Source organism: Triplophysa rosa, linkage group LG8, assembly GCF_024868665.1.
Source record: "Triplophysa rosa linkage group LG8, Trosa_1v2, whole genome shotgun sequence".
NCBI lineage: Eukaryota > Metazoa > Chordata > Actinopteri > Cypriniformes > Nemacheilidae > Triplophysa > Triplophysa rosa.
This window is the reverse complement of record NC_079897.1, coordinates 17,795,954-17,823,421: the sequence shown is the minus strand read 5'-3', so window position 1 is coordinate 17,823,421 and position 27,468 is coordinate 17,795,954. Positions and strand designations below refer to the sequence as shown.

At 39.2% G+C, this 27,468-nt stretch overlaps 1 protein-coding gene across 2 annotated transcripts in view; it reads right to left on the bottom strand.

The window, feature by feature from the left end:
- LOC130557746 (glutamate receptor ionotropic, NMDA 2D) overlaps nt 1–27,468 on the bottom strand; it is an 81,801-nt gene that overhangs the window by 42,117 nt on the left and 12,216 nt on the right. For both annotated transcript variants that reach the window (XR_008963342.1, XM_057339758.1), the window contains exons 2-6: nt 12,364–12,700; nt 11,577–11,783; nt 9,876–10,142; nt 8,168–8,496; nt 357–471 (exon numbers count right to left, since the gene is read on the bottom strand). Coding sequence is in view for 1 of the 2 variants with exons in the window: in XM_057339758.1 (XP_057195741.1) it covers nt 357–471; nt 8,168–8,496; nt 9,876–10,142; nt 11,577–11,783; nt 12,364–12,654 (1,209 nt within the window). In the remaining variant the exon portion in view is untranslated. The remainder of the gene's footprint in view (nt 1–356; nt 472–8,167; nt 8,497–9,875; nt 10,143–11,576; nt 11,784–12,363; nt 12,701–27,468) is intronic.

The following is a 27,468-nucleotide window of genomic DNA, read 5'->3' as shown; positions in this document are numbered from 1 at the left end:
TTACGCTGAAGCAAATCGCACATTTTCCTAAAATCACTATCAAACTAATGCGCTGTCATTATTTTTAAATACAAATGCCACAGTCCTTAATATCGTTCGGAGACGAAGAAGCCACGTGCATAATTGATAGTGTACAATAAAGAGAACCACTTCACAGACAGCTCATATGACACGCGGTCAAATAGGTTCTTCTAAACCTATTTTAAATGCTAAAAGCCATTTTTATCCATTGCGGTGCATTAGCACTGCAGTGCATAGCATGGCTACTGCAATGCTGCTTTTCATCCTGGACATTACAGATCCATAACAGCGGTTACACAAGAACGAACAGAAATAGAATTCGGATTAGTTCTTACGTCTTCCCAGCCACTCCCGGCCGTGTAGGAGATGACATCCAGAAAGGGATTGGCCAGGTAGCCCTCATTATTAAAAGAATAGTCCCGCCCACCGAGAGTGATGTTACTGAAATACCTGCAAGGCAGAAAGAGCAAAACAGAGAGAGCGTGTTGAGATGGAAGAGACTCCGAAAGAATTAGTACAAAAGACTCTTAGGACACGTCAAAGTGGAAATCTCACACAGAACACTTCACAAACACTCTAATTAGGTCAGATTGGGAGAGTGTGGAGAAGGTAACCGTTTTATTTCCCTCAGCAATGAAATCAAAGCAGACAGTCGTGCACTTAATCTAAACCAGTAAAATACCCAGAACAGCGCCTAAATCGAAAACGTGACGCACTTTCTGACTGCTTCAAATTAATCTTTTTATCTTAAATCCAATATGCTTTTGGCACAATGAAAAGACTGCACACTTAAAAATTTCACTGGGTGAGCAAGTTTCAGCGAGAAAGCACTGTTCTTATGAGCACTGTTTCTACTATGTCTGTGTATTAAAACATGCAGTTTTTAAGTGATGATTGATGACTTATAACCATTGGTTTGAGCGGGGTTAGGAAGAGATCAGGTTTTGGTTAGGGTGGTATATGAAATAAAAAAATGCACCCACACATCAGTGTCTACACAGTAGTGTTACCATAGTGGACAAATGAAAGCTGCAATCTTTAAGCTGCAAATAGATTTGGGTTAAGTACATAAAAAACTCCTTAACCATGATTTGCAACATTATAAGCTTACAATCAGGGGCGGTTCTAGGGTGACTGGAGATCCAGGGCTTAGCACATAGACATCCATAAATGTGTCAGAATACACATTTCGCATCTAAAAATGTGTGGAAAACATGAGCCCGCCGCATTCTTTTTTTTCAAAGTGCTGGGAAGCTTGTGCTGTTGTGGCGTCTGCCATTTTTAAGCAACCATGAGTTGCGCTCATCGTTACGGCAAAGGATACGTAGATTTTCAGAATCGACGCGCTAGGAATAAAGAGCGTGCCGCACCACACGAACAACCGTGTCTACATTTAAAATAACAAACTTCCACATGCAAAAGATGCAAAATGTAAACATCCCCTAAGTTATTTACAGGGCATGGTAATTAAAACATTTGGGACTTTACTGAAAACTTTTGTAGCTTCAGCCCCCTTAGCCCACCACTAACGCCGCCCCGGCTTACAATAATGGTTTAGTATTTGAGTGGTCGGGTTGGATTTCAAAGGAAATTTTCAAAGGAAACGCGTTTGCGTGATTACATCCCGCCTGTAAACAGAAAGAACGCAACCGGCTCAAAACCAAGAAAACGCAGAGAACCTGCAGTCAAGAAGGCAAAGCAACCGAACCCTGTGCTAAAACAATATCAGTGAGGCTTGTGTGAAGGGGCGATAACTCTGATAACTGTAGGGGTTTAGGACTGACGCAGAGGCTGCGCAGGTAAGACGTCAGGAACAAAATTTATATGTAAACATTTACGCTTTCATTTGGTCAGAATACTTTTTTAGATAGATGCCTTGTAGGACATATGTCTTGCTGTCATATCAAGGTACAATGACAGATTGGCACAAACCATGTAAAGAAAATAACAGGCAAAAGTTATGGATTGGATCTTTAATGTGTGTGAAACTGCACAAGCTGTTTGTTATGGATGTGAGGTCTAGCTACTATTTTTGAGGACATTTCACGTTATTGGCAACATTGTTTTTTATTATTACACCCAATATTTTTCCTTGAATTTCAGGCATGGGGAGCTTACAGTACAGTATTTTTCTCGAATTGTATTATGCTTTTGCAATGAAAAACTGACAACAGACATTGTGGTCACCTAAATTAACACACAGTTTCTATTTAGAGAGATACTCCCTCCCACAAATCATTCCTCCACATTTGGAATCCATCTCTAAATTTTTACTCAAATACCCCTCTTAAATCCTATTCGCACAGGATTAGTATTATCTGGGGACCTCTGGTCATTTGTAGGCTAATAATCACAGAGATTGTCTGTGACCTTAATCCCACGTGAAACGGCCATGTCAGTAATTTGTCAAGTAAAAATTCCCCCACAAATTACCTACCATATTTTGACGAACACCGAGGTCCTGTGATAATATTAGTCCAGTGCAAATCGGCATGTCTGCGATATGAAATTTTGAACAAGATTTGGCGGGATCATTTTTTCAAGGTTTCTGTGCGCCTTTTCAGTTATCTTTCGCAAAGAATGGAAGCTGCGTTGGAGTTTTTTCACAGTATTTTGGGTGCTGGGTTATGTCGCTACATACCAGACAACAATAATATTGGCAGAGAGAAAATATTCACTGTAAAAAAACATGACAGGATCAGAAGAGCGAAACAAAAAAGAAGGAATATATGGAGATGGATGACATGCATGGCAGCATGCGGTAAGGAACATTCTTCTGTTTACATACAACTGCACCTACAACGACAAGACTTTCAAGTAGGGCTGTCAACGGTAACGCGTTAACGCATGCGATTAATTATTTCAAATTAACGCGTGAAAATTATTTAACGCAATTAACGCAGCATCCGTTTGTTTTGACGTCATTTGTCTAGCGTTACATTATGTAATCACGCTCTTATTCGTGTACAGGCTTTTAAACCACTTAAGCGCGATTTGAAACAGTTGCTTTGACATGTTCAATGAAGCTAGATAGCTTCTAAACTGTGGGACGCAGCAAAACGCAACGCGAGGTCCAGCATGGTGTGTACAGTAACGGGCTAAAGGCTGTGTCGGTGAATCTCTGTCAGACAGCGCATCCGTGTTAAACTCTCTTTCGTGCCATGTGTCAGTACACGATCCGGGATGCCTGCACGATCCGTTCTGCGCATGCGCATAATGACGTAGTAAACAACTTCACGGTTTCCCTACACTATTGGTATCAAGCATGCGATGAAACGCTTGACGGCCAGACGGCACAACTGGCGGCATATTTTTGTAGGCTACGTCGTGTTTTTCATTTAACAGTTCACGGCGGGTCTATTTTGATGTTTTAAAATGTAGCTTACGCTATGCATTACGATGTGTTTACGTGGTTGCCAATCCAAAATAATAAAGGAGTTGTTACATGAACATACACGATTTTGGTTACATGTGGAATAAAGTCTGAGTCTTGAGAGTCTGTCACTGCAAACCTTCAGTTTCCTCCATACTCCCCTTTGCGATTCATTGCTGCATGGCATTAGGCCTACTTAACTTGCTGTGTTTCGATCTGAGGTCAGTAGTATTGTCAAAGACGGTTTTTATTAAAAGATGCTAATATTAGTTAACTTTAAATCGACTCATTTTGTATTAGTATGGGTCTATATATAGGCTAATATATTTATCTATATAATCTAAATGAGGAATAATACCTTCAATGGTGTTTACAGAACACAATAAGGAACATAATATGCATTTCCGCCTAGACTATCTGCACTTACATGAAGAAAGAACTACAAACAAGTCTGGGGAAACGTTACAGAGTATTTCAACGCATAGTGTGCACACAGAAGTGACATGAGACCAGAGGTGGACAGTAGTGAAAGTCGCGGTACAAAGGTGCTCAAGCGTGGAACAGATCGTGCAGTGTCATCGCTAAACAGAATTATCTACTACGTCATTATGCGCATGCGCGGACGGATCGTGCAGGCATCCCGGATCGTGTACTGACACCATGTTTAGAAAGAGGGAAGCGCCTTCACGTCATTTCCGGGAGATAAATCAGTAAATTCGAGTAAAATCACAGAGTTCACTTATCCAGTGCGAATGCGCAACATGATCACAGACAATCTCTGCAATTATTACACCAGAGGTCCCCAGATAATACTAATCCCGTGCGAATAGGGCTTTAGTCATATTTTGCTACATTATGTATAGCATCTGTTACTGCGGGAATCAAATGATGTGAAATTTTGAGTTAAGAGAACTTGTGGTTTCAGCCTGAGGAATGAGACTTTGTCTTGATTCCTCTTAAGGTTTTTGCTTTATCTACTTAATAATTGTAGGGAGTTTATCTTCGCCTCTGTTGCTTTTGCTCACTGGGTGGTTGTAAGGCACAATTTTTGACTTTCTTTAACTTTTATTTCGGCATCATAGTTTGGAACAACGTGTTACTTAAATTGCCGAATATTTATATATTTAATTAAATTTAACTGTATAGATAGTTGCCAAATCCACGTAAAATTAATATGTATAGTTGTTTTGTCCGAATAGCCAAGGCAATAAACAATGCCTCCTCAAAATTAGGATGTGAACAATAAAATACAAAAAAGCTACATTTAACAATAAATATAACAAGACAAAAATTGTGTTTAGCACTTAAAACATGACTAGTTATTTACTATGTTAACAGAACAATGCCTTCAACCTCTCTGCAAATAAAACAGAATAGTTCCAAAAGGACCTGAAGTTGAAATTGATTGAAATAACAAACAGAGCAAGTCAGTTTTAACACGAAGATTAAAGCTGCACCTTTGTGCCAGCAACCTTTATAACACTTGATGTTTGATGTCTGCATCATGAAAACTGTGAACATCAAATGAAAAGGGAACATTGATATGAAAAAGCCAGATGCAGAAAAAGTAGATTTGTGTACTTATTTCAAAAGTTAAATGATTACAACAGCGACTAAACAGCTCCTCATCATACCTCTTCAAACAGCTGATGTGTACTGAGTGTGTTTAGTCACAGGGATGATGCGGTGACATTTATTTCTACGTCTTTGACATACAAAGCACTTGGTTTTTAAATAGCTAATAATGCTTTCATTTATCCAGGCTGTCAATCAGAAATTTGAGTAATTTACCACTGCCAGCTCATCTTTTGTCCTTTTTTCTGATGTGACAAAACTATGACGTATTGTAACCAATAAAGCTGCCACACGCTTACAGTGCAGACACATACATTGATTATAATGGGAGCTTGCTGGTTTTGTCATGTCGTGTTGCAGTGTAAGCACTAGGGCTGCTCGATTATGACAAAAATCATAATCACGATTATTTTGGCCAATATTGAGATCCCGATTATTTAACATGATTACTCACTAAGTTTTAAAACAACATAGAAAAATAAAAAAACTTCGCTTTTAAACTGTGAATTCAACTGAAAAAGAAATGTAAAGAAATAGCACAGCTGAACTACTGTAAAAGAAGGGAGTATGCTGTGGATTTACTGTATACCACAAGAAAAAAGATGATCCTTGCCAAATTGAATGCAGCACAATAATCGTTTTACGTCGATTATTATGTTTTTGTAATTGTTGAAGGCCAAAATTGACGATTACAATTATTTTCGATTAATTGCACAGCCCTAGTAAGCACAGCGTCAAACATACTGTTACCGTTTCATCCCTCCCACCCACGTACATGGGTACGCATGTTGAACGCCCCCCACGGTCCCTGTGGCAGAAAAGTAAAGGACATCTGTGCCCCAAAGGTGCATCACTTTCACTCTCATTAGTGTGTTTGCCATTAAGGAAAACTGACTTACTATAAATGCACCAAAGCAGAAAAGTTGAAGGTTAATGCTAAATGAGATGAGCTTTAAACACAGTTCTCAGGGTGAACATAAACAAAGAAATTTGCCTCTTTGTAGAGATCAAGATCTAGCAGTATAATTTACCACCATTAGAGCATCCACATCCATCATTTATATGGCACAGCTAAGTATGGCTACTCTTCGCTTTATTTTCTTACTTATTGCCTACAATTTTGATCATTTTTACTGTTTGTTTTCGTACATTTGTTTTGTTATAATGTTCAGCCAAGGAGTTTTTTTCCTTTAAGGCATTTTTAAACTGCGCCTCCGTTACGGCCCCGTACGTTAACGGAAAAACGTGTCCGTTATGGCCCCATACGTTAGCGGCCTCCGCTCCAGCCCCATACGTTAGCGGGCCACCGGGAAAACGCCCGGTAGGCCAGATGGCCAGTCCGCCCCTGTCGACTACCAATCTCAAAGTGGAATCTTCGCAGAGGTGTTATGCAATGTGGCTCATGCCATTTTGGTTATATAGGCAGTGGCGTAGCAAATGGGCATGCACTGTAAATATTATTTACGATGTAAAGAAATGGGACATTTTAAGGGTTGTGTACCAAAACCCCCGGCGCATATGAGCGCGAGGTATGGCTATGACCCTGCTCAGGATCGCGTCTCTCCGCGTCTTCTGTGCTGTGAGACTGGTAAAGAGAAGCAGCACGTTCCGCACCCACCATCAGATGACTCGCAAATGAATGTGTACACCGTTTCTGAACATTAGTCACTAGGGGTGTAACGGTTCAAATTACTCACGGTTCGGTTTGTGTCACGGTTTTAGGGTCACGGTTTCGGTTCGGTTTGTGCTATGTTCAGGGAAAAGGGACTACTGAATTGTGAATTGTGTGAATTTGTCCGTTTAAGCGCTTCAAAGACAACTCAATATTTGCGCCATGTCTGAGACTTTCCATACGCACGCTTCGGATCTTCTCACAGCGCGCAAGCGAGTTTTCTTGTGCATCATCTTGCACTTAAATGTTTAAATTGGCAAGGCTTGAATGAGTGTAGTTTAAACAGCAACATGTGCTGTTCACGTCTCACCTGCACTCGCGCACTCACAATACCCGGGTGATGAATGCATAAATGACGGTACAGCATACGTCAATCCTATTGAAATTTGTCTACGTTATTTGATTTGTTGTAGGTATTAAATGTGTATCCATCGACAAACATACATTAGCTGAACTTTGTCTGTTTTACACATTATAATTTTTAACGAACCACATTATAAATGCGTCGTCAGATTTAAGATGAGCCGCTGTCCAACATGCCGAACCGTTGGTGGAGAACCGTGCGGTTCAACTTTTTACCGAGAACCGTTACACCACTATTAGTCACTGATTGAATGTCGCATAAAGCAAGCACGGTTATCTCATTATCTCATAAGATTATCTCAGTTACCAGACCTTCTATGTTTCATACAGACTGTGGCTATCAGAATATAAAGTAAATGGCCTGATAAAAAATTAGATTGATTGATTTAACATTATTTATTCAAAAAAGTATTGTCCGGACCTCCGCCGCAAAAAAAATATAGAGACCGCAGCCCCCCCCAAAGCCGTAAACCTAGGTGAAACACTGTATTCATTATTATCAAATAGTTTGAGGCGAGATCTGGTCTAGTAAGTGGCACATTGTTACGTGATGTTTAAGGAAAGTGTCCATTAATTTTACTATTTGTGGCATGTGTTTTGAATATATGTTCCGCTGCATTTAGCCTAAACACATTTATTTTGCACATTGTGAATTGTTTCTGGCTTATTTCGTTTCATTTCTTAATTTAATTTATTATAAAGGTATATTCTGTTCTAAACGAATTCTGTAAATTAATGTGTGATTGTTTTTTGGTGCATCAATGTTGTGCTGCACTTTGCACTGTACCCTTGTTAACCACCTGGTGTCGTCCCCACATGCACGCACACGCGCAAACACACGTACACGCACACACACACGCACACACGTACGCACACACCCACACACACACGCGTGCGCGTACCCACACACACACGACTATCAGTTGACTAAAGTCAAGACGTGACAATTCTGATTCGACTATGTAAATCCTTAGTCGAGGACACATGTAGTACATACCAGTCATGCTATATGTTTGCTTATAACGTTATCTTAGGTGGCGTCTATACAGTACAGCTGAAGGTTTTGTGCTGCTTGGTGTGAGACGTACAATATTGTTTTTTTCTGTGCTCTTGGCAGAGTGAACAAGTCTCATTCTGTATCGACATATATAACTGTTTCTTACTTCATTCTACCGCGAATCCTCTGCGTCCTGTTCCCATCCGTCTGGCAGTTGGTAACAAAGTGTGGCCCTCCAGTTGCTCCGTAGTCCTTGCGCAGGGCAACAGCTCCGTGAGTAAGGATGGACACGCCACGGGCGATACGTCTGCGGGGCTCGTCCCTCCAGCCCTGCGGCCTGATCGCAAATAGACGATTGGGTAGTCCGGTGAGGCCCAGTTCGGAAAGAGCCGGACCCACCGCGAACCATATGTGGGAGGCGCTGGCCTGACCACCTGCCCAAGCGGCTTGGAACACCTGTTCTGCTTCCTCCTGAGAGCAGTACAACAACCGCACCTGGAGCAGACGCGGGGGCAATGAAGACAGAGAGGACAGGGATGAAAACCAGAGAACAGGAGCAACATAAAAAAACAGAGTGCAAACAAGAGAATAGAGGTCAAAAGAGAGAAAAAGACCATGAGGAGGAAGCAGAAGAGGAAAGGAGAAACTATTTGGATTAGACGGAGATGCTAGGTTTTGAGAATAGTTTACCTACAAATTTTGTACATTTAAGTTTAGTATATTAAGCACCTCTATTGCATCCAAGTAAAGTAAATTAAAATATGAATTATTGTGGCATTATATTAAAAAAAGGACAAACGAGCATTAACAAGTATAAAGATTATAATTTACTGTTATTCTCATTCACTTTCGTTACTGTATATTAAATACAGTTATATTAAAGTGATAGTTCACCCAAAAATGAAAATTTTGTCATCATTTACTCACCCTCTTGTCATTTCAAACCTGTATGACTTACTTTCTTCTGCAGAAAACAAAAATATATTTTGAAGAAGGTTGGTAACCAAACAGCACTGGCCCCCATTCACGTCTATTGTAAGGACACAAAACCAATGCGAGTGAATGGGTACCAGTTAACAACATTCTTCAAAATATCGTCTTTTGTGTTCTGTGGAAGAAAGAAAGTCATTCAGGTTTGAAATGACAAGAGGATGAGTAAATGATGACAGAATTTTCATTTTTGGGTGAACTATCACTTTAAAGTGTCCCATAGAAAGGTATTGTATATTGGTATTTATTCCTTTGACTAAAACAATTGATTTCTTGTGTGTATATGGCGTATATATTCCACTTGTTAAGTTGTGCTTGTAAACATGTGTATTTATGTATCTAAAGGTGCATTAGTGCAATATTTATTCCAGTGTGTATATTTCTCTGTGTGTGTGTGTGTAATTGAGCAGAAGCATTGCAGACTGAATCTAATGCATACGGCACTGGGCTGCACCGCCACAGGCTCTGTGTTATATTAACACTGACATCAATGTACTGGGACCCACAAGGCACAATAACACCCCTAACACACACACACCAGACAATAACAGCCTGGAGCCAGGGGGAGACAGAGGACAACCTGCAACACACACACATTACACAAATATAGGTGGAGACGGGAAAGGGAATGAGAAAGAGAGGGGAACAGAGAAAGGACGGCGAGAGGTCAGAGAGAAAAGGTGCACGAGGCACTGTACTGCAGAATACCAAGCAAAGGGGGGGGACAGGAAATGATGTCAGGTGAGGAGAGGAAGAGTAAGTGAATGATTAAATGAATGAGTAAGAAAATAAGTGAGTAAATAAGTGAGGCAGAACACATTGACCTTCTCTCTCTCTCTCTCTCTCTCTCTCTCTCTCTCTGTCTCTCTCTCTCTATACAGTACCTGTGCTTCGTTCTCTTTCAGTAGTCGCCGTGTGCGTGCTCCTCCTGGGTCATCGGTTAAGTTTAACATCACTACGCTCTTCTTCTCCCAACCGATGAATGACCCGTCGGTCAAACCTTCTACCACTGACAGGAAGTCCTGGTAGCCATGGTGACGTGTGGACACCACCGAGAAGGCTGTCCAATCGTACTCCTCCAGCACCTCAAAGATCACCTCCAAATGGAGCGTGGTGGAGGAGCTGAACTGTAGGAAGATTGAGCCGGTCTCCTGTAGAGTAATTAAGAGGGTAACTGAGTATATATCCCAAAACTGAACACTGCACTCAATCTGTTCCCTTCGTACGGCATCATAGGAACTGAATTTCTTATGAGTGTATCTTACACAACATCCTCTCATGGTAACAGCAGACAGACAGAGATTGTCTTCTGCAGTGCAATTAAGGAGAACAAATAAATCATTTCCCACTATTGAAGACTATTTATTGCCTTTGTAAAGCATCGTAGGGATTCAATTTCTTAAGAGTTAAAGAGTTTTCTCAGACATGCAGACAGTGTAGGAACTGGAGGGAGGTACTTTGGTGAGTCTCTAATCATCGCCAGAATATGTCGTGCAGATTTAAATTCAATTCGCCGCAGCGCCGAGTGCATGCGTGTTTATGGGAGTGTGTAGTATTCGACGCAACACCATCAAAAGGATTGAATGTAATTTCTTCAGACTAATCACAAAAAAAAACAGACATGAATTTTTCATTTGCATCGTTTTGCTTTTGTTTCACTTCCACTGTGCTAAAAGAGGACGTGTTATAAATGTGCAGAGATGTGCAACTGAAATTGCACAGAAAAAAAAACAGGGCCATATGGCCTGCAGCGGTAATGCCTGACCTCTGGCCTTGCTGTTTATCCAAATGGATATGTTAGTAATAGCATCTCTACCTCCGGTTATCGATGTGCCCTGATCAGCTCCCAACAGAGCCAAAAGCAGCCCCATCTCTGTCCATTTAAGGTTCCTCCTCAGGCAGTGCCATTAACAAACAATGCTCGTATAGCGCCGCGGCAACCCAAACACTATCTTGCAAGTGTTGGAGCTCATTAACACCAAGAGCTCGCAGAGAAAAATGTTTGTGAAGAAATTCTACAGTTCAACGAAACTCCAATATTTGTTTTTTCAGCTGCTAAGAAGAAAAAACGCTGGCAAATGATTCAGCACAGCTAACGTGCGAGAAATGCTACGCATCTTTTGTAAGAAATCCTCTATTTTTTAATGCCCTTGTTTTGTTGGGTTATTAAATATCATAGACAGTATTTATTTTAAGAATAGGCAGCTACTGTCTACTTCAGAACCAATTCGTCTGGGTAAGATTGCTCTTAAGAGGAATTGTACTTGGCACTTTGCTGACACTAGTCTAAATCTCAAGGGTTACAGGATATACTTTAAATAGAAGAAGTTTTGATCCGCACTGCATCTGTATTTAAAATCATTCGCTAGGTTTGCAGCAGTCTATATTTGAAGATTTTGCAAGACGTCAATCTTACATTTAGATCAATACAGAGGCTGAGCCAAATTCATATAACTCAAAGGATTGAATCATGGGAAATAATCACCAGCTGATTTCTGATTTACTTCTGAGTGCACTTCAGTAGAAACCAAATTCAAATTCTGAAATAAACTTTTGCACTGTATAATCTTTGATATTAGCCGTACCTGTGGTACTCTGCCCAGACCCGCTCCCCCTCCAACAGCAACGATGGGGAGGCCGGTCTGGGCCGAGACAAACTCCAGCATGGGGGCCAGGGGGCCGGAGGCCAGCGGGAGGGGTCTCTCATCTTCATACACAAGTCCCTGAAGGGGTCTGGATGCCAGCAGGTCACATAGCTGAGAAAGCAACGTCCTTGGGCTGCTGTCATTTACCTGCGATCAATTCACATTCACTTTACATTTGTGTTCACACCACATTGACATTTATGCCTAAACATTGAACACACACCATTCTATGTAAAAAAAAACTCTGTTAAAGCATTAAAACTTTCCAATGTAATTAACATTGTTAACATTGTTTTGTAATTAAAGTTTTACTTAATTAATATTGCATATAGGAATTTATTATCTGTTATATTTGACCTGTGCTTCGCTCTCCTTTATCCTAAATGTGTGCTCTCACTGAGCGTGTGTGTGTGTGTGCGTACTTGTCTGTGTACGTACGTGTGTTGTGTGTGTGTGTGTGTGTGTGTGCGTGCGTGCGCATCCGTGTGTGTGTGTGTCTCTGTGTGTTGGTGCGTGTTGTGTGTGTGGAGTGTTTTGTGTGTGGGTGTGTCTGTCTTCTGTGTTTTCAACCTTTTCTTGTTTTTGCAGGTACAACTTTGATTGTTTTGCTTGTAGTCAATGTGTCTCATGTACAGCTGCTTTGTAACAATGAAAATTGTAAAAGCGCTATATAAATAAAGTTGAGTTGAGAGTTGAGTTAATTATTTAAGCCCCCGTTCAAACTGACCTGAAGCCAGATTACGTTTGCGGATCCCCACTGGGTGACGACGCTCTCGCCGAAGCTGCTGTGCACACGTCCGAAGCCCGCGAAAGGCACCCTGCCCGAAGCCGCCGCAGCCCCCGCTTCCCCTTGTTGAACCGTTGAGCCTGCGTGGATCACTGCAATGTTGAAGTGCATTGATGCCACCGGGTCCCGTTCACGCTCTCGAGGGCGGAGCAAGAGATGAGGGGAGGAGCTGGTCTGACCCACCCATTCTACCAGGGCCAATAGCAGAGATAGCGTGGGTACTGTGACCATGGCAACAAACAAGGAGGCCAAACGAGAGGGCACAAATAGAGAAAGCCTAAGTGCAAAGAGAAAAGAAAACTGATTAAAATAAAAAATGTTACATACGGCATACATCAAACAAAACTTGAGTGAAAGACAGCAAGTGAGCAATTACAATGAGACAGAGAGAGAGCAATTAGGAAGAAAAGTGAGAGAAAGAAAAAGAAGTAGAACAAGAGAGTTAGAAAAGAAAGGAGCAGAACTGACAAAGGAAAAGAGAAAATGAAATGCTTTATTCAGGCCACAGACTAAAATGGAGCAGCACAGAAACAGAAACACACAGAGATGGTAATTGATAGAGAGAAACTCTTATGTTTGTGTGCTTAAATCAGTCAGCGGCATGAGTGGGTGGATGTTACTACTGTTAGCTGAATAATAACAAAACTTTAAATAACTTATTGGGGTCTAAGCGTATAAGACCACTTATGAAAATGCTTTTATTTTGCTTTATTTACGAGTTTAATAACATTTTTATAACAAGTGAAAAATGTTGAGTGAAAAATTTAATTATAAATAGACATTTTGAAAATGTCCTAGGGCCATATTTTAATGAATTAAGCGCATGGCGTAAGTGCACTTGGGGTGTGTCCGAATCCACTTTTGCTAGTTTAACAATGGGGGAAATGGTCGGCGTGTCCGGCGCATGGTCTTATAGGGTTGCACCTATTTCTGTACCTATAAAAATGGTCGGCGTGTGCGGCGCATGGTCTTAAAGGGTTGTACCTATTCTCTTAAGGAGTAATGGGTGTGTTTCAGGAGAAAGATGCAATAACACCAATCAGAGCCTAATCTCCCATTCCCTTTAAGAGCCAGTTGTGCTGGCTCCATGGCATTTGCTATTTACATGGCGGAATTTGCAAGAGCAAAGACTGAACGCTTCTCCAGAGAGAAAACACTTCTGCTCGTGCGTGAGGTTAAAGCACGCGAGCAGACCATCTACAGGACAAGACGGATTTTTTATCTTTATGTACACAATAATAATATTTTACGTTGTAATCCTTTTACTTTTAATATTTGGCATGTTTGTGTGCTTCTGGGCATCCCTCTGTGTGAAATAAGCAGAGTGTACACACGTTGTTCACCCGCTTATAGGCTCATATTACTGAAATGCCTTCTAAATCAATTTAAAATCTATATATTGCGCTGCTGACTTTAGACCAGGATTCAGTTGGGCAATGGCACAGTCTATTTCAGTTGCCTCAAAATAGCAACGCACCAACAATGCACCTGAACACCCCTCTTTTTCAGACCAGCACGCCCATGGGCCCATAAATGGGCGCAAATGTATTTGCTATTTAAACAACATGGCGCTGGACGTTAATATGAAAACTGCGGGCTTAAACTAGCAAAAAACACTTGCGTCGTGCCGCATTGTGCCGGGTGTATGTTAGGGCCCTTAGTATCTGTCCCCCTTTGGCTTCAGTGAAGTCAACACTTTACAAATTTGTGCAAAACTATTTTGTGTGTCTAAATGCCACAAATTTTACTTTAGTGACTTACAAATGACCTAGAAATTATTTGAGTCCTGTCAATATTACAAATGTCTTTTTTAATTTTACATCATACTTTTTAGGGATGCACGATAAATTATGGTCATTTTTAATGTTATCTGTGTCTGCTGATAATTAAATTTAGGCCGATATATTATAGCCGATACATCGTAAATAATTTCCTCTGGTTAAACTTCTTCAGCTGCATGCTGCTCACATCTCTCTGTCGTGATCATTCACTTAGTGCTATTAGCAAAACATTGTTGATGTAGGTACAGTATGTAGACAGTATTTATGAATGTGTAAATTATAGGAACAAAAGTATATTGTTTGAAACAGACTGCTGTCTGAATGCTTTCTGTCTTGAGGCCTGTTAGACATGTGGCTATAAAGAACATTTTTATGGGTTGCTCTGGAAGAACATCTATAATTTGTTTATTAAGAAAGGTTTGAAGGTTCAAGAATCGTTAACTAGTGTAAAGTAGTCTTGGCATTTGTACACTTTTTGCCTTTTGTTTTACTCTTAGGGAATTTTATGTTAATATTTAGATACTGTATATCGGCCATATATCGGTTATAGGCTTCCAATGTTAAAGAATTATCGGTTATCGGCCAAAATTTACATATGGGTACATCCCTATTAATTTTAACATGTATACATTTCTTTTTAATGTTACAATTTTAAACAGACCAAAAACATCATGTACAATGTGATCTCAGCATTTCGGACCCCGCTTTATTCAAGCATTCCTCATTTTCACATTCACATAAACCAACACAGACAGACGTGCACACAGTACAAAGTGATTTACTGTGATAGAGGTTAGAGCAGTTGATATGTAAGAAAGGCCCGCCACGCTGTCTTACTTTTTCTATCTCAACCACACATACACACACACACTACAAGCAAATCATTTCCAATTTACTTTTGTGCCAGCCTCCCCCTGCCTTCTCTGTGTTTCACGATATCAGGTGCTAATGCAATTGCTTGGAATCGCCAGGCTCTCTGACATAATATTCCCTCTCTCTCCCGATCCTGCCGCTGCTCTTTGGGTTTGTTCTCTTTCTGCTGCATTCTGTTTGTCCCTCTGCACTACCTATTTATCTCTAGGTCTGTTGACCCTGACGAATCCTTCAGATAAATAAGAGGAAGAATTAAGCAGCCTGAGACAACAGCGTAATGAATAGAATAGGGAAGAGACGGAGAGAGACAGAGACGTTGGAATTCTGTTTGTCCAAAGAAGGTAAATATAGTCCTAATGACAAAGATGAGGAGAGAGGGGAGACGGGGGAGGAGGAGAAACAGAGGGAGTGGAGAGAGGGATGAAATATGGAGGAATAGAGGGAAAGAGAGAAATATTGATTACCAGGATGTGTGTACGTGTTTGGCTTGTGCAAACATGCTGGCAATTCTCCAGTTTTGACAGACAAGGGACAGTGTGTGTGTGTGTGTGTGTGGCTCAGAAAGGTTGGCGAAGGTGGGTTGGGGGAAGGGGGAGCATCCAAATAATTTCAATGGCAACATATTACTGTTTTTGAGTCACTTTAAATAAACCTGTGGTAATCACAGTCTGGCTGTCATTTAGAAACCCACTGTGCTAATGTTGTGCAAGAGCAGTAATTTACTGCCGCTTCCGCAGGTTTCATTGTACAGTAGGAAATGAGGAAAGTGCACACAGTACAGAAATCAAAGACAGCCAAAAATCTCACATACATCCTCTACAAAAGCAGGGACATGTGTTTGCTGTTCTTTTCCTCATACAGCCACCTCAGGCTATTCTACTATATTTTAAAATACACTCGTTAAATACATCCCTCTATATAAATGTAAGCCTGACTTGGCTTATTTAATATGCTTTTAACTATTTCTTTCAAGGACATGTTAAGTTCATCTCTTCATTATCTATATTTCCAATGGAAACATCACGAGCTCATGGCATCAATAAAAAAATGTGCAAATACAGTATAATTATATAAATATTACATAACAAATATCACGTCTTGAGCTCTTTTGTCAGGCCTATAAAACATACATGCATATATATCAGTGTTTCCCCTAGGTTTACGGCTTTGGGGACGATACTTTTTAAAATAAATAATATTTAATCAATTGAGCCCGGTAGAATATGTATATAAAAAGTTAATGTTTTATCAGGCCATTTATTTTATATTCTGATACCCACAGCATGTATGAAACAGAAAGGCCTGGTAACTGAGAAAATGTGTTGTAGGTTCTGGTGCTAAAGCGAAGTCCTAGTGGCCTATTTTAATATAAAAAAACTACTGACAACCAAATGTAACAACTGAAATGAATTTATCATGAGCTGAAGTACTTACAAAGTTACTAACAAGTAGCCTTTCCATGCCATTCATACCGATTCTAAATAATCTCTGATTAAAACATGATTCATTATGAAATGCTATTAACATGCTGATTATTAATGCTATTAATATTATTAATATCATTAATGCTAAATGTAGATACAAGACCTTATGGTTTATAATCTGTCACAAACCTATATAGCAAACAGTAAACTGACTGACAGCTAATAATACATTATTACTGCTGCATTTTCGTTTAGCAAAGCGTTCAGTAAAAGTGTCATTTTATTTACCTGCTCTTGAAGCGCGTTTGGCGCTAGATAAATATATTAGAAGATATAGGCTAGCGGCAAAATATAATCAACATAAATGTCCCTGAGTGCGTGTGATGGGTACATCTCAGTTATGTAGATGCCCTACTCAATTTAAACAACAGAAATAGTCTGATGTTTTGAATGGTTCATTAAGTCTCGCGGTGCGGATGGAACGAAGCCAAACTGGGTGAAAACCTGTCATCCGGTGGTGACTGGACAGGACTGTTGCTGCTTGTCAGGGGCAGGGCGTGCGTCTTTTCTGTACTTGGACTTGGAGCAGGAGAGCGAATGTTGCCATTTTCACCACAATGGGAGCGTTTAAAGGGGTCATATGGCGCATATGGTAAAATTGCAAAAATTAAAGTGTCGGAACAAAAGATGAATTCTATCTAAAAGCGAATGCTCACCCAGACCTGCATGAAATGCCTCGTGTAACCACACCCCCACAAATCTACGTCATTTCGTGGTATGTCTTGACTAAGACTGCCCAAATCAATACGCAAGAAACTTGGGCGTACTCTTAAATCTCATTGTATCGTCGCTGCCGCAGCCATGTCGTGGAGACGCTGTGTGTTTCGTTGCGAAAAGAAAGCCTCTTTGTTTGCCCTTCCAAAAGATGAGACAACTTTAAACAAATGGTTACATTTTATTTACAATACTTTTCCAGAACAGTACAATCCGAATATTCAAGTGTGTGCAACGCATTTCACAGATGATTGCTTCATGAACCTGGGAGAGATCAAGGCCAGCTGTGCACGAAAGCTTTTGTTAAAAAGTGTGCAATTCCAACAATTACAACTTCGCAAGGACAGTCTGGCGCTTCAGATTCGCTGCCTGTAAGTATTTTTTCATTGTAAAAGACTTTGTTACAGACTAACGTGAGTTGAGCGTGTCTGCATGTTGTGTTGTAGCGCATGTAGTTTCTTTGTGTGATCTGCAAATGCAGACACGCGCGCAACGTGAAAAATGACAACATGGCGTAACACTGGTTGATCACTAACGGCAAATCTTTATAAGGTCGTATATAAAAAGGTAAAACAGTTAACTATAGTTTTTAACTGTTTAACATAATATATTTTTTAAAAACCTTACCAATCCTTTACATCCTGCTCAAGTCGTGCTGGCAAAGTTGATGTATCGGCTTGATCATCTTCATTTTCCGGATCAGATTCGGGCTCGAATTGATAAGGAAAGTACCGATGACATTTTATCAAATATGGTAAGAGGCGTTATATTTCCATCACATGCTTGCAGTATTCGACCAATCATTATGCACTGGTTAACTGGCCAATCATAGCACACCTCGCTTTTCAAAGCGATGAGCTTTGTAAAAAAATCTGCGCGTTTCAGAGAGGTGGGGCAAAGAGGAGATACAGACATGCACGGTATGTAGGAAATACAGCGTTTTTGAACCTTAAGTCGTGTATACACATTGCATTACATCTAAAACAAACGATAATATTCGTTTTAGCCGTATCATTTGACCCCTTTAAAAAGGCAAATACACTATGAAGATATTTCAGTAGCAAAACTTGAGAGCATATAGATTCTAATTTGTGAACTTGTAAAGTAAGTATTTGTACCTGTACACTCACAACCCAATGTGAAAACTTGTCAAATAAAAAACTGAAGTTGAATTTTGAGATTTGCACTCGTGGACAAAACTCACAAATCTGTCTTCTGAATTTGAAGTTGCAGTCACAAATGTGTAAACTGGCATTTACAAAATACATTGGCAGATACAAATGCATAGCACATATTTACACGTTTTCCTAGATTCAGATTTGAATTGCAACCACAAATAGGCATCTACAACCTCTCAAATCTGTCACTGCAGTTTCAAATCTTCCCGCCTTGACTTTTGCTACTACTTTCGCGATAAACCCGTTGCAAAACTAACAAAAAACTAACAAAAATACACTGCCAGTCCAAAAAAGTCACCTTTTTAACTATTTAAGTCACATTTAACTATAAGCAAATAGGTAAGAGCCTCCCATTGGATTGGAGGTCTAGGTTCAGCAACGTTATGTGCCCAAAGAATGAGGTCAGCTGACCACCGGAGTGATATTCCATTATTGAGTTTTTTCTTCCCTGATGGCACAGGCATATTCCAAGATGACAATGCCAGGATTCATCGGGCTCAAATTGTGAAAGAGTGGTTCAGGGAGCATGAGACATCATTTTCACACATGGATTGGCCACCACAGAGTCCACACCTTAACCCCATTGAGAATCTTTGGGATGTGCTGGAGAAGACTTTGCGCAGCGGTCCGACTCTCCTATCATCAATACAAGATCTTGGCGAAAAATTAATGCAACTCTGGATGGGAAAAAAATTGACATTCTGGACATTGCAGAAACTTATCGAAACGATGCCACAGTGAATGCATGCCGTAATCAAAGGCGGTCCAACTAAATATTAGAGTGTGTGATTGTTTTTGGACGGGCAGTGTATTTTTATCTGCTTGCTTTGCAGGTGGTTGGCGCTCTCTGTCTGCACTGGTGGGAGTGTGCTTACCTGTGTATGTGCGCGCACGTGTCTGTGTGAGTGTGTGTGTGCGCACGCATCAGGGCGGAACTCGATACGGAGAGCAGAGGAGAATTGTAAACGCGCGACCATGTAGAGACAGAAATTACATGCTGCCGAGTAAATAAGACAAATACCATAATGCTATTAATTTGTTTGTTTAATAAAATAACAAGGTAAAGACATGTTCTGTAGGAAAGGTAACCTTAAATGACTTCTCTTGGGATATGGCACCATATAGAAAATAAAATTAACTTGACCTTCAAGGGGGGCGGGGGGTGCCGTTGGAGGGGCATGGCGCCCCCCCAGGTAATGATAGGGGAAACACTGTATATATTAGATAGATATAAAGACACAATAACTAGTGCTGGGGTCTTCAATGGTGGTCTACAAATTATTGCTGGATCACAAGCTAAGTTTGGTGAAAAAATGTAAGTAATATTGTGTTTCAGTCCAGTGTCTGTTCAATTTCAACAGAAACAAACATCAGGAACAACAGCAATGTGAAAGAATGAAAGTCAAAATCAGACTTATTCCATCATATATTTATTTTTTTAACTGAACCTAAAATACATGTTAAAAATTAGTATTGTGTTATTTAAACATTAATATGAACTTTCTTTATGAGCGATAATGCACGTTTTCTAGTATTCAAGATCTGCAAACATTGCTTTTTTTGTTATTTTGACCAGCTTGTCTATATTTTAATTTGGAATTTTGTTGTCACAAATAACTGGTGCACCAGACGGCGAGTGCCGCCATCTCACATTAACATTGTATAAAAAACTTTGAATGCAGTGGTTTACACAGGAATGGCAGGAAATGTGCATTGATACACCTTCATTCTGCATGTTATGTGGTTTACTTTGATAGGTGAACTGTCTTTGTAGTATTAAGAGAGGGAACGCTCTGGGCAATTTTTTGCACCTCCGTGGGACGTTATTTGCCACTCTAAATTGCAATTGTTTAGCAAAAAACAACTGAATTTTGCCAAGATATTTTCAGAGATGATAGATTATCGAATCATAATTTTATGAAAACCTAATTTTGACAAAAAAACTTCCTGAAAACATTGCAGCGTGACATCCAAGGGGTTTTCACAGATCGCATCACATTTTGTAATAGTCTCTTAATTTTTGCTGCAGCAGAGAAACATTGGTAACTAAACAATGAACCACCATGAACCATGAACTTTCATTGCATGGACACGAAACCGCTTGAACATTTCTCAAAAAATGTATTGTATTCTGCAGAATAAAGGCATACAGGTTTTGAGATATGGGTAAACAAATTATGATACTTTTCCTTTAAATATTAAACTCAATACAATAAGTAACCAGTGCTAGGCATAGGCCAGTTACCGGTTTCAAGGTTTACCGCATTTTTTTTTTAAGTCACGGTTTCAAAACCACTAAAATTTACGGTATGAGTCTTTTTTACGTCTCGGAACATGACGAAAAGTGCAGAAATCCATCAGGCTGTGTGCAGCATGAGAGTGACTCGACCCCTCCCCCTAAGCATTTATTTTAATTAAGAATTCAATTGCTTATTTTTTTAATTACTTAAATTTAACTGACATATGATTATTATTGTTCCAAATATTCAATATGTTCCTTAAAGATAAAATATATTGTGTTGTTTTGTTACCAAGACAATTAAAAATGACATATCTCAATACTCTGCTACCGTGAAACCGTAGTATTTTTACTTAAGGTTATCATACTGTCAAAATCTCATACCAGCCCATACCTAACCACACTCCATCATTCTATCTATTCAACAAGGACCCTTGTCCAGATAATGGTTGAAGACCCCTGTGGTAGTAAAATCAATGTTTTTCCTTACTACAGAAAGACCGAATTGCTAATAATTGTTATGCTGCTTAGTTCCTGACACTCAAGCACTGCACCAAATTGACTCCCGTTAGAATCCTGCCAATAGCCCTGCCATTTCTCAAAACAAACACACATGAAATAAATGCACAGTACAGAACACACATTCATATACAGTACGCACACAAGCTGGATCTGAGGCCATATGCATTGACAGCTCGCGATCATTAGAGTTGAGCCCATGGCTGCATTCCCTGCGCACCGCATTGGCTGTGAGAGCGCTCCGCATTTACTGCCCCACAGTAAGCACTGCTCGTAAAATGCTTCGCATACACCCAATGACCAACGCTACAGAAAGCACTCTAGCTGACAAACGGCCATGTCGTCCATCAACTGTCCACACGCAAGCAAACCCTCTTTACAATAACAAAGCCCACGCTACACTGTCTAAAAAACATTACTACACTATTTATTAGAGATGCACCGATTGCAATTTTCTTTGCCGATTCTGATTTCCGATTTTATTACAAGTGAAACCTGTCGATTCCGATTTATATCCACAAACTATAATTGACAGTATACTGTACATAAAACCATATGAACTATTCTTCAATACACATTTTTTTTATTTTCATTGAATATATGATTGAACATTACAATTTCCCTAAATGCAGTTCTCCAAGCTGCATTAAATTACAGAATCTTCTCTTTCCCAAACAACTCTTAAATTGAATAACTCTGTGACTGAAAAGAAGTACAAATAATAAATTATAACTAAACATGTCACTTAATTTACCTTTTTCATTTTTGTACTCATCTCACAAAAGTCTAAGATAACAATAAAATACTTCAACTTTATTCTCGTCTGTTTCCGTTTATGAAACTAACATTGCTTTATTTATTTTTTCTGAAATGTAAAATAAATTGTCTTTATCTTGTGTCTGTAGGATTAAAAGTAGTGGGTTGATTTTTGCTGCAACTTCAATAAAAAAGTTAAAAATCTTATGAGTGAATTCTACTCTAAAGATGTATATGTATTTGCAGTTTTTTGTGTTAGTAAAGAACCCAATCAGATATATATCACACATATTGGTTGATTTATTCATTTTTTTATATTTTGGATTTTTGGATTATTAAAAACAGGTACAAGTCGTGTTGAATGTCATTTTACCCAGGTGAAATGACCACAGTTTTAACGCAAGACAAGGAATCAGGTTGAATGGAATTTACGTTTGTTTTACACAGAGTGAACGACTTCTACATGAGTTTAACATGTGTCAGAGTTTAGCATCACTGTTAGCATACATACCCCATGTAGACGGAGCAGCGAGAGATGAACTACAGTGCACCCTTTTGTCTGTACAGTACATGATGCGTGTGCACGCGTGCAGTCAGCGGATATGAAAGATGCGCGTCAGTCAGCAGAGACTCGCGGTCCGGTGGACACACATGCGAGTATAAACGAGCCGTTAAAGACAGGCTGTGCGCGCCACGTTTACATGTTTACTTGCGGCTTTGAGTGTACTGACGGCTGTGACGTTCTTGCCCGCATCACGGGCAACAGAAGATCGGCTTGGAATCGGCGAGACGTGAGACTGACCGGCCGGTCACCGGTCGGGCCGATCATATGAAAAACCGGCCGATTCCGATCTCTGGCCGGTCAATCGGTGCACCTCTACTATTTATTCACCGTAACTCTGGTAAACTCATTCAACAGAGACGCTGCTGCAATTCCACAGAGGACTGAGTTTAATCTGGTCCAGCTCTAAGATCTCTACATCAAAAGTGCTGTTCAGAGAAGTCTCACCCACAGACAAAAGCTTTCTAATCTTCACCTTATTTTCACCTTCAATCGCTTGGGACTGAGAGAAAACGGGCCGTATCCCTTAATTCTTTCTTCGATGTTAAACGATGGCAGACTTCTGGGGCTCATCAAATTAAAGAAAATCAAGAATATGGTGCCATTCTTCAGGCGTTGTGTATCAAAAGTAATAAAAATACAAATTACAAGAAGCACCAGACATTTTATTGAGTATAGCAAATCTCTCCACCAGTTGGTAAATACGTTCTACATACTTCCTCAGCAGCTTGTAAATGACAGGAAATGTTAGTAAATGTTGTTGCCTATCAGTTAAAGACACAGAGAGACCTTACGTTGCAGGTCTGAACCCCACAGCAATCCATAAACTACTGCGCCTTTGAGCAAAACACTTCACAGGGACAGTCCCTGTAATAAGTGTACTCCTTGGATAAAAGTGTCCTATGTGATGAAGTAGCATAAAGTCTACCAACATATTATTTTAAAATCCAGCACTTTCACACCCTGACAGAGGTCCAGGAAAAAAGAGAAAAAGAGGCAATGTAAGAGCACTTACCAAAGCTTCACATTTCACCAAAAACACAGAGGCCATTTGGCTTGATCCCACCTTTTTTCACTTCTTTCCTTCTTAGACAATATGATCCAGATGTTTGAGAGAAACAGAGACATTAAGTTCAAGTAAACAAATGTATGACGGGGTTGAAAGAAGTATTCGAGTTCTGCTGCTAGTCTACATAGGAAATTAATCACATGATTTCAGTTGCATGTTCTATACGGTGGTTTGTGACAGCAGGATGAAATTTTCTCTCCGCACAAACTGCATTACACTGTAATGGCATGACATTAATTCTGTAGAACAACATGCAACAAAAAATAATCAAAGTGAACACTGCTCCATGAGTCCACAAAGCATGGTTAAACAAACCACGCTGTGCTGTAAACATCAGAGATGGTCAGATGGCACAGTTCATTTAAAGCATTCACATACAATTGGAAATTTCCACAGACCGCTCTGAAACTATCAAGAGTTGCCCACATGCTGACAGACATTATAAATGAGAGGTGTAGGACTGTTGTTTTGCACCATTTATGACAATGTGAGCAACACAAATCTGAAAATCTATGCATATATTTCTCACCCTCATCATATCAGCTGTGCGTCCTTTCTCTCCACTCACACATTCTCCATCAACGCAGTGCTGGACTTGACAGCGAGAGCCAAGAATCCAGACACTATGGAAACAAGTCAACTAATAAAATTTTATCATGAAAGTTGTGTACATATTATTTTTTGAATTAATATTATTAAACACAATATATTCAATTTGGGTATTTTGGTAAATAACACAATTTAAAACAAATAAAACACAAACAGTTGAAAAATGAAGAGCCGGGCGACAGATCTCTTAGGCCCCGTTTACTGCAGTTCTTGATGCCCAATTATGTTTTTGTGACTATATCAGATTTTTTTGACGACCCGTTTACACCTTATTTTAAAAGTAACCCGTATCCGATATCTGCATTGACACTAAACTCAACAAAACAACCCAAGTTAGAAGTACTGACCAGAAAAAGAAGAAACTTCTTTTACCACCGTCACTTATTTTTTAAATAGACTGCAGAACTATCACGGGTAATGAAATGACTGAATTTGTTTTTGTCCAATTTTTTATTTAACATTATTAAATCAGTTGTTTGGCAAATGGTTCCTTTAGTAAATAAATATGTTGTACCAGCAATATGTCCAATTATAATGTGGTAATAGTTTGCATAGTCAACGTGCACAAGAGAGTACCGGAACCTTTTTTTCCCACTTCAAGCACTGGCCCTTTTCATACAGAGATCTTGGAAAATGCAGGCGTAATGTGTGCCAGGATTTGTTCCTCTGTGTGCATATACACATTAAGACACGTGACGTTAGGCTACTGTAATGTAATGTTATATTTTTTAATCGTGAACGTCGCTGTCACCGTAAACAAGGAATTTCCCTTGCGGTGTTTTTAGGTGGCTCAATAGTGCGGTTTGGTTCTAACTTTTCTTCTATTATTAGTGCTAAATACATCTAAACAAGCTCTGTTGATGGGTATTTTTTGTAGTATTTGTTGTTTATATTGTTATGCTTAATTAAATACTTTTTATTTATTTATTGGTAAATGCAGAACAACGACCAACAATAAGAACAAAAGGTAGGCTTCTTTTCTACTTTAATGAGAGAAGGATTAGCCTACATTCAGTCAGCTTATGCTACATATAAGATAAATATAAATATGAAAATAACTAAAAGCAAATTGTTTATGCGTCTGTATTGCAAATTAAAACGGAACACAGCGGCGTTCTAACAAAGTAAAAATGATTCTGTATTTATGCAACTACAACAGCAGGGCATTTTTCAGTTATATGACGTACAAAAAATGTGAGCTCAAAAAGGACTTATACTTTCTCAAACTTCAAAAACATTTTTTATTATTTAGATTATTTGAACAAGCTCTTGCCGACCGAACAAAAACCCCCGTCAATAAAGCAGACTGCACATGATATTACAAAGACCAAACACTTAGGTCGGTATATGTTCGTCATGTTAATGTTGTTTACAATGTTTTATTAAGGAAAAAAATAAATAAATGCTCGGTAAAGTGTTTATCCTGTTAAAAGTTAAGCGGGTATCTGCAGAGAAACTCGAGCTTCTCCGCTAAGTGGAACAGCAAAGTGTTTTAGGTTGCTGAGCGATCATGTTTATTGAGGCGATTTGTATTTTTATGTTGATCATTTTGATATTGTGATGAATTTAGATTTTGAGTATTTTCAAACTTTAAAACTGCATTTAAGCACACTGTAAACCCAAATGTTCAAAATAATCAAACAGATTAAGTAATGTAAACTTAATTTTATAAAAAAGTTCTACTTACTTAAATATTTTAAGTTCGTGAAACACTTTTTTACTTTTGAGTAAAGTATAATGATTATTTTTGATTAACTTGAATAAAACTCAAAAATTTTATTTGCTCCTTACTTAATTTAAACATGTTAATTCAACAATTGGTCAAGAAGGATTTCCAATTCCCAGCATGCTTTGCGTCAGACTGCATTAGGAGAGTAAATTAAAAAAATATGATTATTTTATATGTTTTTAGTAAAGTTAAAGAGTTGTTAGTGTTTAATGTTCACTTCTCTTAGATATTTAGAAGAGTTTGACATATTTTTCAGTTTTGTTGTTACCATTCTTTAGAAGAGTGGTGCATGTGCCTAGTCTCTGCGAAGCTACATTTCACCTGTGTTATGTCACCAGTGAGCAGTAACTGTTCTAATGCCAGTTCTGAGATCAGTCTCTTCTTGCTCATTTTGGATTGCATAAGTCAAGGTGTTTGATTTATGCATATTAAGACTAAGGAATATGCAAAATAATGAAACCGAAAGAATTTAGTTTAGTTAACTTAAAAATGCAATTTTGGTACTTATTTGTTTAAGTTCTGTCTACTTAATTTCATAAAAAGGATAAATTAAATATTTAAGTCGCACTAACTAAGATTTCTTACGAACTTTAACTTAACAGTAATCAAAATTTGAAGGTTCTGCTTACTTAAACCAAGAATCTCTAAAACTCAAAAATATTTGAGTATTGCCAACTTATCCGGGTTTACATTGCAGACAGCGCTATTTTCTCGTCTTGAGTTTCAGTTAGGTGATTAGGACGTATCATGCATGCATGATTTAGCTTAATACGAATATTTTTTTAGTTTAGAATAACTGGCGACCTCCTTAACTCTTGTTTTCTGGCATCAATATGGCAATATTCCGGGATCATCTCTGTGTGAAAGGCATTAATTACGACTCGCATTGACGGGTGAATATCCGATCTGCCTGTTTACATGACAGTCACATTGGCACATATCTGATTTATATTTTATTTATTTCCACATATGAATGAGGCCTGAAACCGATCTCGAAATATCCGAATGCATGCATTTTTTTCCTGTTTACATGGTCATAGAACACATCCGATCTGTGTCACAAAACAGCAAAAAATCTGAATTGGGCCACATTACACTGACAGTGTAAATGGCCCCTTAGTGCCCTCAAAATGAGAAATCTTCCGTATGTTGATAATGGTCTTGAATAACCATTCTGCTTTCCTCCAATATGGCTTAAAACTGCATCAACATTCATTGTCAGAAATAGCAGGTCCTCGATGGCAGCCTCTTTCTCATTATCTTGTAATTTATTTTCCTGATGAAGGCAGGAAGCAGAGATGTTTCAAACAGCACCCACATCTGAACACATAAACAACAACAACGGCACAAAAAATAAAAACTCAGCGTGAATCATTTTTCTCAATTCATTCTGGATAACCTGAGAGCTGAAATGAGAAATATGCGAGCTGCCCTTTACACACAGCCCTCTATGCAGCATTTTTGCTCACTTGCTCTCTCTCACACACTCACATTTTCCCACTCTCCATCTGCTTTCGGTTTGGAGGCCCCGG